The sequence below is a fragment of the Nyctibius grandis genome, chromosome 9, assembly GCF_013368605.1.
Source record: "Nyctibius grandis isolate bNycGra1 chromosome 9, bNycGra1.pri, whole genome shotgun sequence".
NCBI classification, from domain to species: domain Eukaryota; kingdom Metazoa; phylum Chordata; class Aves; order Nyctibiiformes; family Nyctibiidae; genus Nyctibius; species Nyctibius grandis.
In genome coordinates, this window is record NC_090666.1 from 16,345,556 (window position 1) to 16,360,447 (window position 14,892).

The 14,892-nt window shown below is 36.8% G+C and overlaps 1 protein-coding gene across 1 annotated transcript in view; it reads right to left on the reverse strand.

The window, feature by feature from the left end:
* MYO3B (myosin IIIB) overlaps positions 1–14,892 on the reverse strand; it is a 195,586-nt gene that overhangs the window by 120,846 nt on the left and 59,848 nt on the right. Inside the window, exon 8 of the mRNA XM_068408068.1 lies at positions 12,794–12,859. Within this exon, the coding sequence (XP_068264169.1) occupies positions 12,794–12,859 (66 nt within the window). The remainder of the gene's footprint in view (positions 1–12,793; positions 12,860–14,892) is intronic.

Below are 14,892 nucleotides of genomic sequence, written 5' to 3' on the forward strand. Positions count from 1 at the left end.
AGCCAGGGTACCAAATTTCTGTCTGTGATAGGAACAGGTGATCTAGTAATGAGTAAAGAGATATATCCTATTAGATGAGCATAAAATAAAGTATCATGCTAATTTATATACTTGAGATATAAAATTGAGGAAGCTATGATTAAAGTTGAATTCTTTTCTGTACAATAAAACTTAAATAATACAGTCCAAACAGAAGAATGATCTAACAGGATTAGACTGCTTTAAAGTACCCTCTAATTCTTTATATTAAAGTATTCTGTTTATCTTGCTGAAATAATAATATTGACATTATCTGAGAATGTGAAAAAGAAATGCTGCAATTCGGTACATATCTGCCTTTCAGCACCTATCATTTCAGTGAGTTATAGCCCAAGATGAATTTATTTGACAAGATGCATTCATATCACACACTTCACAATTACACCTCATATTTTCTGATATTAAGTGATACACCTGAAGTGCTTCCTTAACAAGGCCAAATATCACAAAAAAAGGTTATCTTTTTAGCCAAAAGTGCAATGAAACTTTAATACCTTTTAGAATAATCTATATTCTAAGTATCAATAACAATTTGCAATAACATCTAAAAAAAAATCATACACGTTAATTGGTTCCAAATACTACCAAACAGATTAGCAAATGATTAAAGTTTAGCCTCACCTCAAATACTTTACTGAAGCCTAAAGTCTGGTCTTAAAATGATCCTGAAATATCTTTCAACATAACTTTAATACTTCACGTTCCTGAATAACATTTTCCCAACCTCTTCTTGGTACATCTAGTCCAGAAAAGACAGTCTGCAGAATGTGCTACCAGTTTTACAACTATTTTGGTGAATTTTGCTATAGGCTAGAACTGTAGCCTCCTGATTGATAGAAAGACTGAAGTAACAGAACCTGCTTTATCTCCATCCCTCTGACTGCAAGGCTATAAACACCAGTCCTTCCCTCCCATTAAAAGATCCATCATTAGCCTTCAACAGATTCTGACAACTACCCCCACCTCCCTTATCCTTTTGTGATCCATGGTTTTTAAAAGTCAATACACCCACCCAGATAACATGGTCCATGTCAATCCTGGTTAAATTTATATGTTTCCTGAGAAAAAGGAAAAAAACATTTGAAAAGAAAGCTAAACTTAATCAGGAAGGCAGAGCAACAAAAACCCAAAACAACAAAAAACTATGCAGCATACAAAATCACAGATTGATGGCAAGTATCTGAAGGGGAGATTTCAGTCTGAAAAGCTCATGCACTCATGTTATTTTTACCATTCTAACAATAATTACAAATTTGTAGTATTTATGCTATATTGTTAATATACGAATTTTCTTGTTAAATTTGATTACATCAGGAATTTTTCATCAATATAACTGAATCCAAGTGAAGCTATGTCATAGAATCATAGAGTGGTTTGGGTTAGAAGGGACCTCTAAAGGTCATCTAGTCCAACCCCCCTGCAGTGAGCAGGGACATCTTCAACTAGATGAGGTTGCTTGGAGCCCCATCCAACCTGACCTTGAATGTTCTCAGGGATGAGGCATCTACCACCTCTCTAGGCAACCTGTTCCAGTGCTTCACCACCCTAATTGTAAAAATTTCTTCCTTGTATCTAGTCTGAATCTACTGTCTTTTAGTTTAAAACCATTACCCCTTGTCCTGTCACAAGAGGCCCTAATGCTGTGGAAGTTACCTTTCAGATAATAACAACATTAGAGTTTAAATGGATTCTCTTCAAGAAATGACACAGTTCCAGACAGAATATCTTGTGTTTACCAAAAGCATGAAGAACATACAAATATTTTACCTGGTGGTTTGCAGTTATTAATATGAATTCTACTCTGAGCTCTGGAACAATGCACCTCCAAAGACACTCTATGGACAAGATCCAGAAGTTGCAAGAGAAGTTTTTCCGTAAAGACGGCCCTTAGGTGAAATATCCAAATGTCCAGGATACTGCATTCATCAAGGAATCCCCACAAGAACAGACGGAAGGAAAACATTTTAGGGAAAAAAAATTCTTAGCTGATAGAGACATGTGCCTGAAATGCTAGCTGTTTGGGTCTGGCAGGTGTTTCAATGAGCATAGGTTAGTTCTGTCAGGGAGGTAGTCTTGAAGACTACCTTAGGATTACTTTTGCTACTGTAACATACTCCTGCCAATCCCCCGCTGACTATTCACTTTGAATGCATGCTACTCTTCTGCTCTACAACTATAAAAGTTTATATATTGTTTCATCTATATTGCAGCCTTCATTCTCTGGTAGTAGGATCTGTGGTCACTTAGGATTTCACTTGAAACAAAAGTTTCATAAGACAACCAAGCTAATGACACAAAACACATCCACATGATCAAAGTCTCTGTTCCAAGCTCAGACAGAGCACACCTACTGTTGTGCCAAGCTTGTGCCTGTATCGGAAGAACAGAGCCCTTTCAGATGGTTAGTGAGAGCCACATCAAAGCAGAGAGCTAGTAACTAACAGCTCTGCAAGTGTGAAGGACAGCTGCTACATTCATGTCTGTAACTTGCGTGAGTACTTCTACTCCGGTCCAGGGAGGAGACTGACAGGACAATGGACATCTCCACTGAAGTTGGTTTAATCTCTCAAGTCAAACGGCAAGGTCCTAGCACATTAGGAACACAGCAGCAGATAGACAAGGCAGGCCATAAGAAATTGAAGCGTGTATGGCATATACACTCTCCTTTTTCTCTGAAACAGAGCAGAAGTGTTGACACAGTCAATTCTAGAAATTACTCATTATGTTTCAAGTGCCAGTAACCGTCTTGCAGCTTAGTCACAGTAAGTACTGTGGGCTCAGTGCATACTCAGATATTCAGCACCAATTTGGTGTATCACCAGGTCTGCTGAGATGGAATGCAGGACAGAGAGCTGTCATATGACACTCAAAAGACAGTCCTCACGTTTCTCCTCTTGGTGCATATTCCTTTGTCCTAATTCCTCTCTATATAGACAAGACCTATTAATATTCCGAGGTATATTTACATGCTCTGCTTGTACACACTGTCATTTCAGCTGTGTTGCTTTTAGTGCCACACTGAATGTGTGCAGCTGCTGTTCTTACTCACCGTTACCTGTAAAATAACAATTCTTGGGTCACCACCTATGTGCCAGTGAAAAATGATGCATTAGACTGCCAGTGTCACTGCAGGTGTTCAGTAAGGTATCATCTCCTACACTGGAAGCAGTATTGACACTATACTGTTCTTCAGAAAAAATTCATTTAATATAGAATATCAGCTCTTATGATGCTAAAGCCTGAATGAAGGTGAGCATTATCACAGTGTTTTCTACTGATATGCACCTTGAAATAGACCTATAATGTGTGAAAAACTTAATCATATGGGTGCCCGAGTCCCATGTTGCCAGCACATTCAGTAATGAGATGTATTTCATGTGAAGTCCAGAAAAAAAGAAATCAAGAAGTAATACACAAAAATCCAGTAATATTAACATTTGAAAGAGGAAGAGTACAGTAATAAAACAGCTTTTATAATGTCACTTATCAGAAAATATTCTTACTCAATGCAGCCAACAGAAATCAGGGTGAGCATCGTGCAAGTAAAAAAAATATTAAGAAGTCATATCACTGAAAGATTTGCTTCTGAGGAAAGGAGAAAACTAAAATATCTCCAGGTGCTCATGTGAGCATTCCTTTAAGACCAATTTGGACAGTTAGCATAGGCACTGTAAAACATCAACCATGCTGCAATTACATATAAAACCAACAAATGCGATACACCTGCAAAATAAAGCTGAATTGTTTGGCCCGTGGAAATTATAAAAAAAAGAAAAAAAAAGTGGTGAGACTGCCTTGCATTGAGCAAATTGACTAGCAAATCTACTACAAGATGGGTTTCATATAAGGTATGATGAAAATATGATCATATTTGTTCTGCTACTTTTTGGATCTAAAATAATGTGAACGGTAAGTAGGTAGAGATTGAAAAGGAAATAAACATTGTACATGTTTGCCTTGATGAAAGTCAATGCACTACCTAATTTGAAATTCTAGTATCTTCTATTATGGTTTCTTAGCTGAAAATTAATTCTGAGAATTCATTAGTGTCACTACATTAAACATAGGTTGCAGCCATTTGCTGCAATCTCACAGCCAGGCTCCTAAGCACCGTTTCCATTCTGCCACAATTACAGGCAAAGATGAAGCATTTATTAGCAGGGGATAAGAGCAGACTCCCATACACACAGGCCCATCTGAGATGGCCTCTAAAAATTCACTGGCTGCTTGCACTTGGATGTTAACATTGCTGGAATTGCTACCTCCCAACAGTGTAAACTGCTATTTTGCAAGCAGAAAATCAGATGACTGAAAAGGGGAGATATTTATCAGCATTCATGAGCTAATATTTACTAATGAATACATGGAAAGAAATAGATTTCATAAGAACTATGAGGTCTAAATCTCCTGTGTGTTCAGAAATAAAAAACAATTACTAACGTCATTCATTATTGCAGCCAAACCTAAGCAGAGCAGCAGCAGTTATTTTTTTCAGAAATCCACTTTCATCAGATCTATTATGATCCACTTGGCCACAAGTACTTTCTTTAAAAATAAAGAAAGCAATCAGCTCCAACCTTTATATCTTAGTTACATTATAATTTATCTCTAGTATTTTGTTTTCTTCAATTATTACATTTTGTGCATGCTACATTTTCTGATGATTTCTCATCTGCTGGCAGAGGATTGCTGGAACTTATTTTGTCTCATAAACCAAATACCCAAGCAGACATCTAGCCACTGTTTATCATCTACATGCACAGAAGATGTATAGGTTTTCATTTGGAAGAAATGATGACTGTATATCAGATTCTATAATATATAGAGCTGGGGAATCCACACCACAGCCTCTGGGCAAGAGAGATATAAAGTCTCTGATTTGTTCAACAAATAGTTAAAGTCCTCATTGCCGCTCCTCTGGTCCTTATCTCTCTGCCACTCCCTGGCCCATCAGGGAGCTCTCCCCATCATCTGCTCCTCGAATAGCTCTACATCACTCTCCTCTGCCCTCCAAATACTTCACTGCTTGCACAAGGACCTGCTGTTCCATTTGCTGCCTAGCAGTGAGGAATCTTTCCAGCACTCTCCTATTGGGATAGAAGAGCTTTCCAGGGTCTTGAACAGGACTTCAGGTCATCCTGAGGTGCTGAGATCCTCTCCTCCCAATGCCAGAAAAAAGTTACCAGGTTACCCCCAAAGGTAGGGATGGCTCAGCTGGGGATCTAGAATGGAGATTTCCCAGAGGGAGAGGAGAAAGAGTAAGGTCATATTCTCTTGATCCTCTCCCTAAGCAGGGAGAAGGACGTCTCTAGGTTCTGAGATTTTTTTTTTTTTAATTCTCCATACTTTCCCAGCTACTTCTATCAGAAGGATGTTTCACGGTGGAAGATTAATGAAATCAAGAGCAAGACCCTAACTGGATTGCCCCTCCTGCTTAGAAAAATGGAAGGACAGACATTAACAAGCAAGATCGTCTAGGCCAGGTACATTAGGTCAGAAACTTTCCAGTCAAGGAAGAAAAAATAACAATCTCAGATTGTTTTTCACTGGTTAAAATGCTCTGTTCCTATCCGTCACACTGACCGTTCCTCCTGCCTCTGTACCACACATAGCTGTGGCAGACACTGGTCAGTCACACGCAGCAGAGAGGTGGAGAAGAAAAGACATTTCATGAATCACATTTGTAATAATGATGCAGGGATGTACTTGCTTCCCTGAAGCCTCCTTGCTTCTCACTCCCAGGCCTGCCCATCCCCCACTGCTTCAGGTCACTCGTTTGCAAAAATGAACTAAAAAACTGTGACAGCTTTGCCAACAGCATTTTAGTTTTCAGTCCTAATTCAACAGGACATACAGGATACAAATAACCTTATCTCCAGAGCTATATATAGTTGCCCCTTTGGAAGGAGCAAATGCTGAGCACTAAGGGTTTGTATATACGTTAAATCTGTCTCCTATCTTGAACCAGCATCCCATGATAAATAACGACGATTTTACTGTTCCTTCTGCTACAATCAGATACCAGGATGAAAGACTGAATTTATGGTAAAGTACTCAATCATCATGTGCATAATACAAATTCTGATGGTCAGAACACATTTATATCTTTATTGATCTGCCTTTTGGTAGCAAATGCTATAAATTACTAATCTTCCCTAACAATGAGAGAAATACTCTAACACCGAAATGTCACCAGCACCTGTTTTCTTAATAAATCTTCTTTCAGTTTAATTTTTAACATCAAGCACCATATAGTGGAATTTAGAGCACACATCTGAAACCTAACAAATATTCACTTACACTGAAATTGTAAAATTAGCTGTAGTAAATAGCTTTACCCCTTCTAAAGCTTCAAAAATTACAACAGGTTTCCCAGCCTCCTTTGGGCTGAGTAAACACAATTTGTTCTGGCTCATATACATGGTTTAGAGAACAAACAATGGAAACTCTATGGAGTGGTACCTCTTGCAGCTCTTGGAATTGCTCAGACTTTGCTCATGTTGAAACCCTTAGAATTTTACCAGAGACAACAGAAATTCAGTCAGAACAATTCTAGGGAGCATCTCAAAACCATCAAATACGTTTATTTATTGTATGATGAAATTGGAGATTTCTAGCCTTTTACCAGGAATGGGTCTGCTCTATTTCTTTGGCTCATCCTTGAAGACCCAGGAACACAAAGAGCCTTCAGAACATTTTACAACTGAAGCTTTTTATTAGAAAGGGTATGTTTTTCATTTGTACCAAACATTCTCCCTTAGGTATCCATTCCCCTTTGACACTAGAGCATGCAGCTGATTTGAGGCAGTCTGAGCACAGAAAAGGTAGGAGATAAGGAAAGCACAGTCTGATACTGACAGTTTATTTCTTTCACATCTTGTGTCATAGCTGGAAAGGCAGCTAAGGACAGAGATATTTTTCTCTCCTTTGGTGTTTAGTGCATTCTTTCCTATTTTCCAGCAAATAAGGACAGCCACTAAAAAGGCAATTGTAGATCCACTATACCATAATCACAGAGCAGCTCAGAAAAGTTTCTCACACACCATTAACCTGACTGCCTGATGCCCTCTGCTGTGAAACCCCAAATCCAGCCATGCTATGATGTCTTCACTTGAAGTAATTCACAAACACCTGGGCAGATGAGATCAGGTTAGTTCAACTAGCTGGGAGTCCACGGGCAGTAACAACATTCTTCCCATTACTGTGTGCCAGACCTGACCTGTACCCCGTGGCCCACAAGAGGACAGCAGGCGCATCTGTGCTTCCTAGAGCTTCCCTTAATCTAAAAGTATGCTGGACTGTCTCATTCCCAGCTCTCTGCTGGTTATTGAGTGACTCTGAGCAAGATGCCCTTTGTCTCTGTTTCTTCAGTTGTAAAAGAAGGAATTGAACTCTTGTCTCTATACTACAAGCACAGATGACTTAAAAATCTACTGACAGGAATAAGGCATTACTATTCTACTGTTGCTTCATCAGTCCAATGCAAAGGTACCGTTATCAGGCAGAAATGCTGGATTATTATTTGGTTTATATTTTTTGCAACTCCAATTTTTACTGCTTTCCTATTTCTGTACTTCTGCCTTTCATACCATAAAAAATGCATCCAAAACAAACGCGGATCATCTAGAACGATCCTTTCTTTGAGAACTAGAATAATTTAATTGGAAGGAATAAGTCCACCCCTAAAAAAAAACTACTACAAGATCAGCAGATATATTTCACTTCTCTTCACTCCTGCCATCTTCCTTCCTTCCTTCCCACCTGGCATCTTAGTGTTCATGTCTACCACTTCTGTCTTACTGTCCTCAGCCTTCTGCCATGCTCAGTCTTTACTTTTACCAAATATTATGGAAGTGAAAACTATGTAGTAAGAGGTGGTAAGATCCTGCTTTTATATTTCCTTTCAAGTAAAGCAGAGACATGGCAAACATTAGCTATTACAAAAGGCCTTCCTTCTAATACATGGTAATAACGTTAGAGCTCCAGAAGCATCTAAGCTTCGAATTACGCTTAAAAATCATCCCAGTGAAAGAGAAATAGGCAGAGACTACTTGAGAAACTGAAATACTGGTACTTAATGACAATAGGAGCTTGAAGAAGGGTGTAAGGAAACTTTGTCTCATCAGACAATTACTTCACATGCTCTCTCTGATACTATAATCTCCTATGCAGCATACTATTCCTAGAACTGACAATGCTTCCCAAATAGACTTGTCACTCCACCATGGATACGTATCTTTCTCACTACACTATACTTAATACTGTTAGTGTTTACAATTGAGAACAGCAAGCCAATAAACCCACAAACCTTGGGAACCAAGGGAAGAATGAGTGTTTATCACTAATGGTAAGGAACTCGACAGTATACTTCACTGAGTGAAAGATCTTGATACTATGACATTTGTAAAATCTAGCATGATTCTTTACAGGGTCAGGACTTCAAACCTGCATGGGAGTTTCTCACCTCTACCTAACATTGCAGTTTTTTACTACAACTGCTCATTAAAAAGCTGAAGATAATAGTATCCATTACATATGCCTATTCATCTGTATAAAAACATCTCATGCAATACTCAAAAGTGGTGGAGATCTTTTGTCAGGTACTACAATTTAGTATTTCATGTTCATCTGTAGACAAGATTGTCAGAGTCTACATCAATGAATAAAATGCAAAAAGTTACAGATTTGGTGATAACCTTACACATCACAATTTGTATCTTTCTGACATCTGCAAACCTCTTTGTCTTCTTAGACACTGAAATTAATGAGTTATGTCAAATGCATATCGTGTTCTCAGTGACAGAAACAGTAAAATGTCCTTGATGTAATATGAACAGAATGTCACTAAACAATTGCTTAGATTGTGAAAAAATTTGATCTGCATTCAGAGAAGTTAAATCTAAATGGAGCACTTAAAACCTATATAATGTAGATGTTCTATGTTCTATTAATTGAATAACTCTGAATGTAGACTCATCAATACGAAATTCAGCTTGTGAGGCTGTGTTTAAATTGAGTACAAAAAATTAAGTTTATCAAGAGTAAAAGTTGTGTTTGTATTGTATTTGCAATATCATTGCTAAAATGAAAGTTACATTATGGTGATAAATGTGACCATAAATCCTGTAACTTCACATTTTGACTTTAGTGCTTCCTGAATTTCTTAATTCTTTAATTCCCTCCAGCTCCAGAATGACTAATTAATTCAAAGAACCATAATAGCTAATCATTGGTTAAATAAATTTAAAAGGAGAATGTCTGTCTCTGGAGATACCATTGCTCATTTTAATTAAAATTACCATTTTGTGACGTAATGTAAATAAAGGTTATTGTATCCTTCTGCTTCAAGAACATACTAACTCTTCTATCTACCCTTAGAGATCAGTCAAGGTTTAAACTGCCAAGAAAATTATTTGCAGCATGTGAGATAATTGTAGTGAATGTGGGGGGGTTTTATTATTTTAACATATAGCCTGTATTATTTTAGGAACAAATTCTGAAGCCCTGTATGTCTAAAATGGTGGTGGAGACAAACTGTTATCTTAAGAGAGCAATGTCATCTATGCTATAGCTATTCAAAAAAAAAAAGCTTCATAAACACTCATGGGCAATGAATAGAGTGAAGTCTTCAAAACTGATACTTTATTTCAACATAGAAATAAACATAGGTGAAAGTATATTGTTTTTAGGAGCGAATCCTCCAACAACTGATGTCATTGTTTATACGGCCTTGTAGGAAGAGTAAGCCTATTAATATGCAGATAAAAATAAACAGATAATTAATTCTTTCTCACATATGAGCAGAGCAGCCAAGTTACAGTACAACTACAGTAGTACAGATAAACAGGCATACATAGAATTTTACTGACCTTTTAAAAGTATATATGTGCTGCACGTATCTCAGTAGATACCAAATACAAAATCAGGCTGCCGCCAGAGATGACTTGGCTGAAATTGTGTCTTGTCTGTATTTTTTTTAAACAAAATATCTAACTCAGATTAGCTATCTGATTGTAAAAATCCTCATGAGAACAACACATTACAGTCTTCATCTCAAATCAAGGTCAACAATGCTGGGAATAGAAACATAAATTCACCAACCTAAGAACTATCTTGACCCTCTCTCCATTCAGATTTTGTAAATAATGCATCTGACTTTAAAATGCTGCTGCAAAATCGTAATTCTTCGGGCAGTAGAGTCATAGTTAAAAATACAGACTTCATTTCTGACAAATATATGATTACTATTTTAACAGTTTAAAGAGTTACCTACAAAAGCACATTGAAGCTTCCAGCTCAGGCATGTTGTAAACCACTATAATACGTGAGAGAACACTTATAACAAAAATGCTTCTTGCGACAGTGGCATTTCAAGGGATGGGAATGGGAGATGAAAAAAGCTACAATGACCAGGTTTGGCAATCTTGGCATAAATAAAATTATTGTGTAAATAGAACTGAAGTCAAAAGCATGCTTAGCCAAAGCTGCATGCTCGGTTTTTATCAGTACACAGGCCTGGCCCACAACTTGAACCAGATAAGCTTGTTATGCAAACGATGTTAGCCATCAGGAAGGAGGTAGATAATGAAATTATTCGAAAGCTAACCACTCATCACAAGGGTGACAGAAACATCAGGCAAGGTCCTAACACATGGATAAAAGGCAGTATGGAATTTTATACAATCACTGCTTTTAATTTATCATAACTAAGCTGTCACAAGGAGGGCATCAACAAATGCATAACTAATGCATACAAATGAGCCAATTATCAGTAATGGCTAAAAGGTTTGCAGTTGTATGATCCGACATTTCATTATTTAATTTTTTCTCGAAAATCCACTAATGTAAATCCAAGCCTCCAAAAAAATATCTTGTTACCTCTGCATCATAACAACTTTACTAACACATGCCCGGGAATGAAGCAATGTCACAGAGGATTCCATTTCAGTGCTCTCTTAGTAGCTATAAAACCAGCATATTTATTACAATTGTTGCATTTCTCCACATTAAGAGACTGCATATGAGCATACTGCCTTGCTTCATTGTGCATACTACTGTAAAAATGAAAAGCAAGATCTGAGAACCTGCAGATGTTGCTGGTGACAGGAAGTAATTAAGCAAAAGTAACTAAAAATCAATGTGATTAAAAATATACAATTTGAAGATATCAAAAACCCAAAGGACAAGATCAAAAACAAGTATAGCCATAAAGTACTAACATCTGACTTCTTTTATGAACAGTGCATGCTGAACTAAAGGACTGAACAAATGTTAAGAAATGTTAAACTTAGTTTTTTGTATTGTTCTCAAGCTCAGCAGGGACTTCTAAAAAGGAAGATATCAAGAAAGAAAAATCTGTATATCAATGCTGAAGGTTAATGCACAACGTTTCCGAGAAAGGAATGTAATCTTATTTACCAGGTATACTGACTCTCTAAAGCACAAGTGGAATATAACCCACCAGTGCTAGAGTCCCCAGAATATAGGCTACAGTCCATAAATACTGTAAAAACAATGTTTCTCTAGAATAGAATGGAATTAATCCACCACTCAGTGACTTTTGTAATTAAACACTGATTCCACCATAGATCACAATGTACACTGCTGTGTAAACCAGGACATTCGTTATGGAGAAACAGAACTTGGGTCAATCTGCTCTAGAGGAATGTACTTCTACTGCCTACACTGGAAGAGATTCTGAGTTACGCTGCAGTAATGATAGTAATGGCCTTCCTCTGTAGGCCAGCCATTACAGTGTACCTCACCTTCCTGCCTGATTAAAGATCAACATAGTAAACAAGAATATTTTTCATGGATTATTAATAAAATTTGCATTAGTCTTTATATTCTTAACTTCTCCTAAAATGGGAAGACACTACTACATAACTGACTGAAAAAGGTATCAGGTAGGGATATTTTACTCCACCACAAGTAACAAGATACATTAAGGAACAGACCAGATTCAAAATGCAGATGTGTGTATTTTCAAACCTATCTTGAAAAGTCAAAGTTCAAAAGTTCAAAGTATTTGGTTATTTGAACAGTGTAAACTTCCCAAGGGTTTGATAATATCATTCCCCATGTTACACAGTTTAGCCTGTAATAAGTCACAATGAAATCCTGAAGAACCCTAAAAATCACTCATAAAAGTTGCTGTAAGATTTCTTAATATAATGCTAGCAACTACTACATCGTGATTTCTTCGTTTCACCATAAAAAGAAAAAAATGAAGCAAAAGCATATTTTAGTTTAGCGACAGCTGCGTCCAGAAAGTTGGCACCATCTAGGTACCATATTACACTCTTGGTACAACCGGTGCTCAATTATATATATTGGGTATACAACCTACCGAATATTAGTGAAGTGGAAAAAGGCAACTATTTTCTTTCTTGTCTTTCAAATTCTTATATTAAATTGACCAGCAGTCATTTTCACTAACCCTTTTTTCTCCTTGACAAAAAATGTCTCTGCAAAACCATCAAGGAAATAAGGTATATTTATAAACCTGTCCCAGGTCCATCAAAGTCAAGAAGCAAATCAGCTAAGGAGTTCAGAGAAGCTGTGAAGCAAATTACATGAGAAGATCAAACTGTGCTGTATAGCTTTCACAAAGTGAAGCATGGTCTAAAGTCTATGAAAAGAAAACTGAAGTTAAAACCCCAAAAGCAACAACTCCATAAAACAAATTCTGTTTTCAGATTGACATGGGTAGGCCTTGCTGAATAAGCTGTTTTTAAAAGAAAATAAAACTTACTGTGAAATGAAATGGTTGAATCCTCTGCACCATTTTTCAGGATGTAGCAAAGTAGGAGGAGGATTTCTGAAAAAATACAAAGTTTGGGGGTTTAAAATGTTAACGTTTACTGGAATTATCTCACAAATAGTCAACAAAGACAATACTGGTTCCACTAGGGAGAAAATGACGATGAAGAAAGTAATGCTTAAATTGTCTATGTGTCCCCTTCAGCTGCCTGTTGGGTTTTTCTTGCTGATGCTTATTCACTGACAGTTCTCCCCTTTTCATGTCCTTCTCCTTTTATGTCAATACCTTTGAAGCTGGTAGTCAGTATAGCTCACAGTGCACTTTCCAACATTTCTCTTTCAATTCACAGCCTGACTCAGAAAGGATCAACTGGAACTGGAATATTAACCTAGCCATCACACCACTTCAGCCCTTTACCCCAGATCACTGACTGACCAAAACTTTTTTAAGTAAGGATATCTTCATCATAAGAACTACCAAACTCTGCAGGATTTTCAGTCCAGATTTTAATCTATATTCAGTCTGGGTGACACTGTAAACTCTGAAACTATTAAAAATGGATGTTATTTTTAAAGTGACATCTACCAGACAGTATTTTTACATTACATAGTAAGATGGCCTTCCATAAGAATAATCTTTTAAACTCTGATGGGTTCCATGTTAGTTTGCATATAATTAATTTCCATTCTGATTGTTACTGTTACAGTTAAACTACACAAACATACAGAGCAAGGCCTACAGGTCATCTTTTAAGTGGCTCAAATTTAAGTGGACCAGCCTATACCAGGAAGTGCTCATGAATCACATATTATATTACACTATATTATCTTCCAGAGGTTTCTTCTGCAACTTAAGATTTGGTAAGTACTGAAGTCTATTTAACTTTTTAAGATTAAGCTTGTGTTTTATGAAACCTTAATGATTTGTCTTTTGCTGCATTCGAAGGCTCAATGCAAAGGGTCACATATTACTGAGCTGGCAGAAGAAAAAAAAAAAAATCACAATAAGACTTATTCTACAATAGAAACACTCACTAATATTCTGGATTGTGTCATGAATCACCTTATTTATACCCAGGCCACATTCCACAAGCATGACACTGCTTGGAAACATCTCACAAAACCAAAAGGCAAATAGCATAAACTACGTAAATTAGTGCTGATCTGCTTAGTAGTCTTGAATTTTTCATGCATATTCATTCAAAAAATTAGTTCCACTTGACAATTACCCTCAAAAATCCAAACAAAATGGTTTAAAAAACAATTACAATGTGGCTTTGTAATAGATGGACCGCTTTTGTTCATCTGTATTTAATTCAAAACAAATGCAGTCACCTAATCTCACTGCAGGCTGACTTTTCTGAGACGAATATGTTATTACTTTTCTCTTTTGTTACAAAAGACTCACGGAACATGATTTTCTTCATGAAGTGAAGAAATCCAGAATGTTTGAGACGTGCATCACTTACCAAACTTATCATTAGGAAAAAAATATGATCAGTTATTTTCAACAACAGTAACGTTTCAGGGTGGTCTTCCATTTAACAGGCTCATATGTTCATGCACATCACAGAATCTGATTTTTTACAAGCATAAAAAAACCCACAGAAAATTATTTCTAGAGGTACTCGCAGGAGAAAAAACCTGTATCAAAGAAAGGTAAACTTTAAAAACCTCTTTCTCTGTAATGAAAATGGTTATCAGTCCACACATACCACACGCATGAACTTTGCAAACAGCTTTAAGGGACAGCCAGATGGGGTTAGCATATGTTTTTAGTCTTTATTTTGCAGGAATGGTACCCTATCAGACAATTTAGATTCTGATAAGACCAGGTTTTATTGTACTGTGAAGTACAGCGTATTTCTTTTTAGAATGATACCAGCACTATCTACTGAATATTTGCTGTGAAATTTTGAATTTCACTGCAAAGAAATCTGCTTTTTCAAAAGCTCAGTTACTATTAATGAAATACGTAGTTTTGTCTTTTCTGTTCACACTGTTCTTGAAGTCTTTCCATTGTGGTAACAATGGTGCTTACAAAAAGCATATGGTTTGAGGCTCTATTAATAACCTCACAAGGAACTTTTT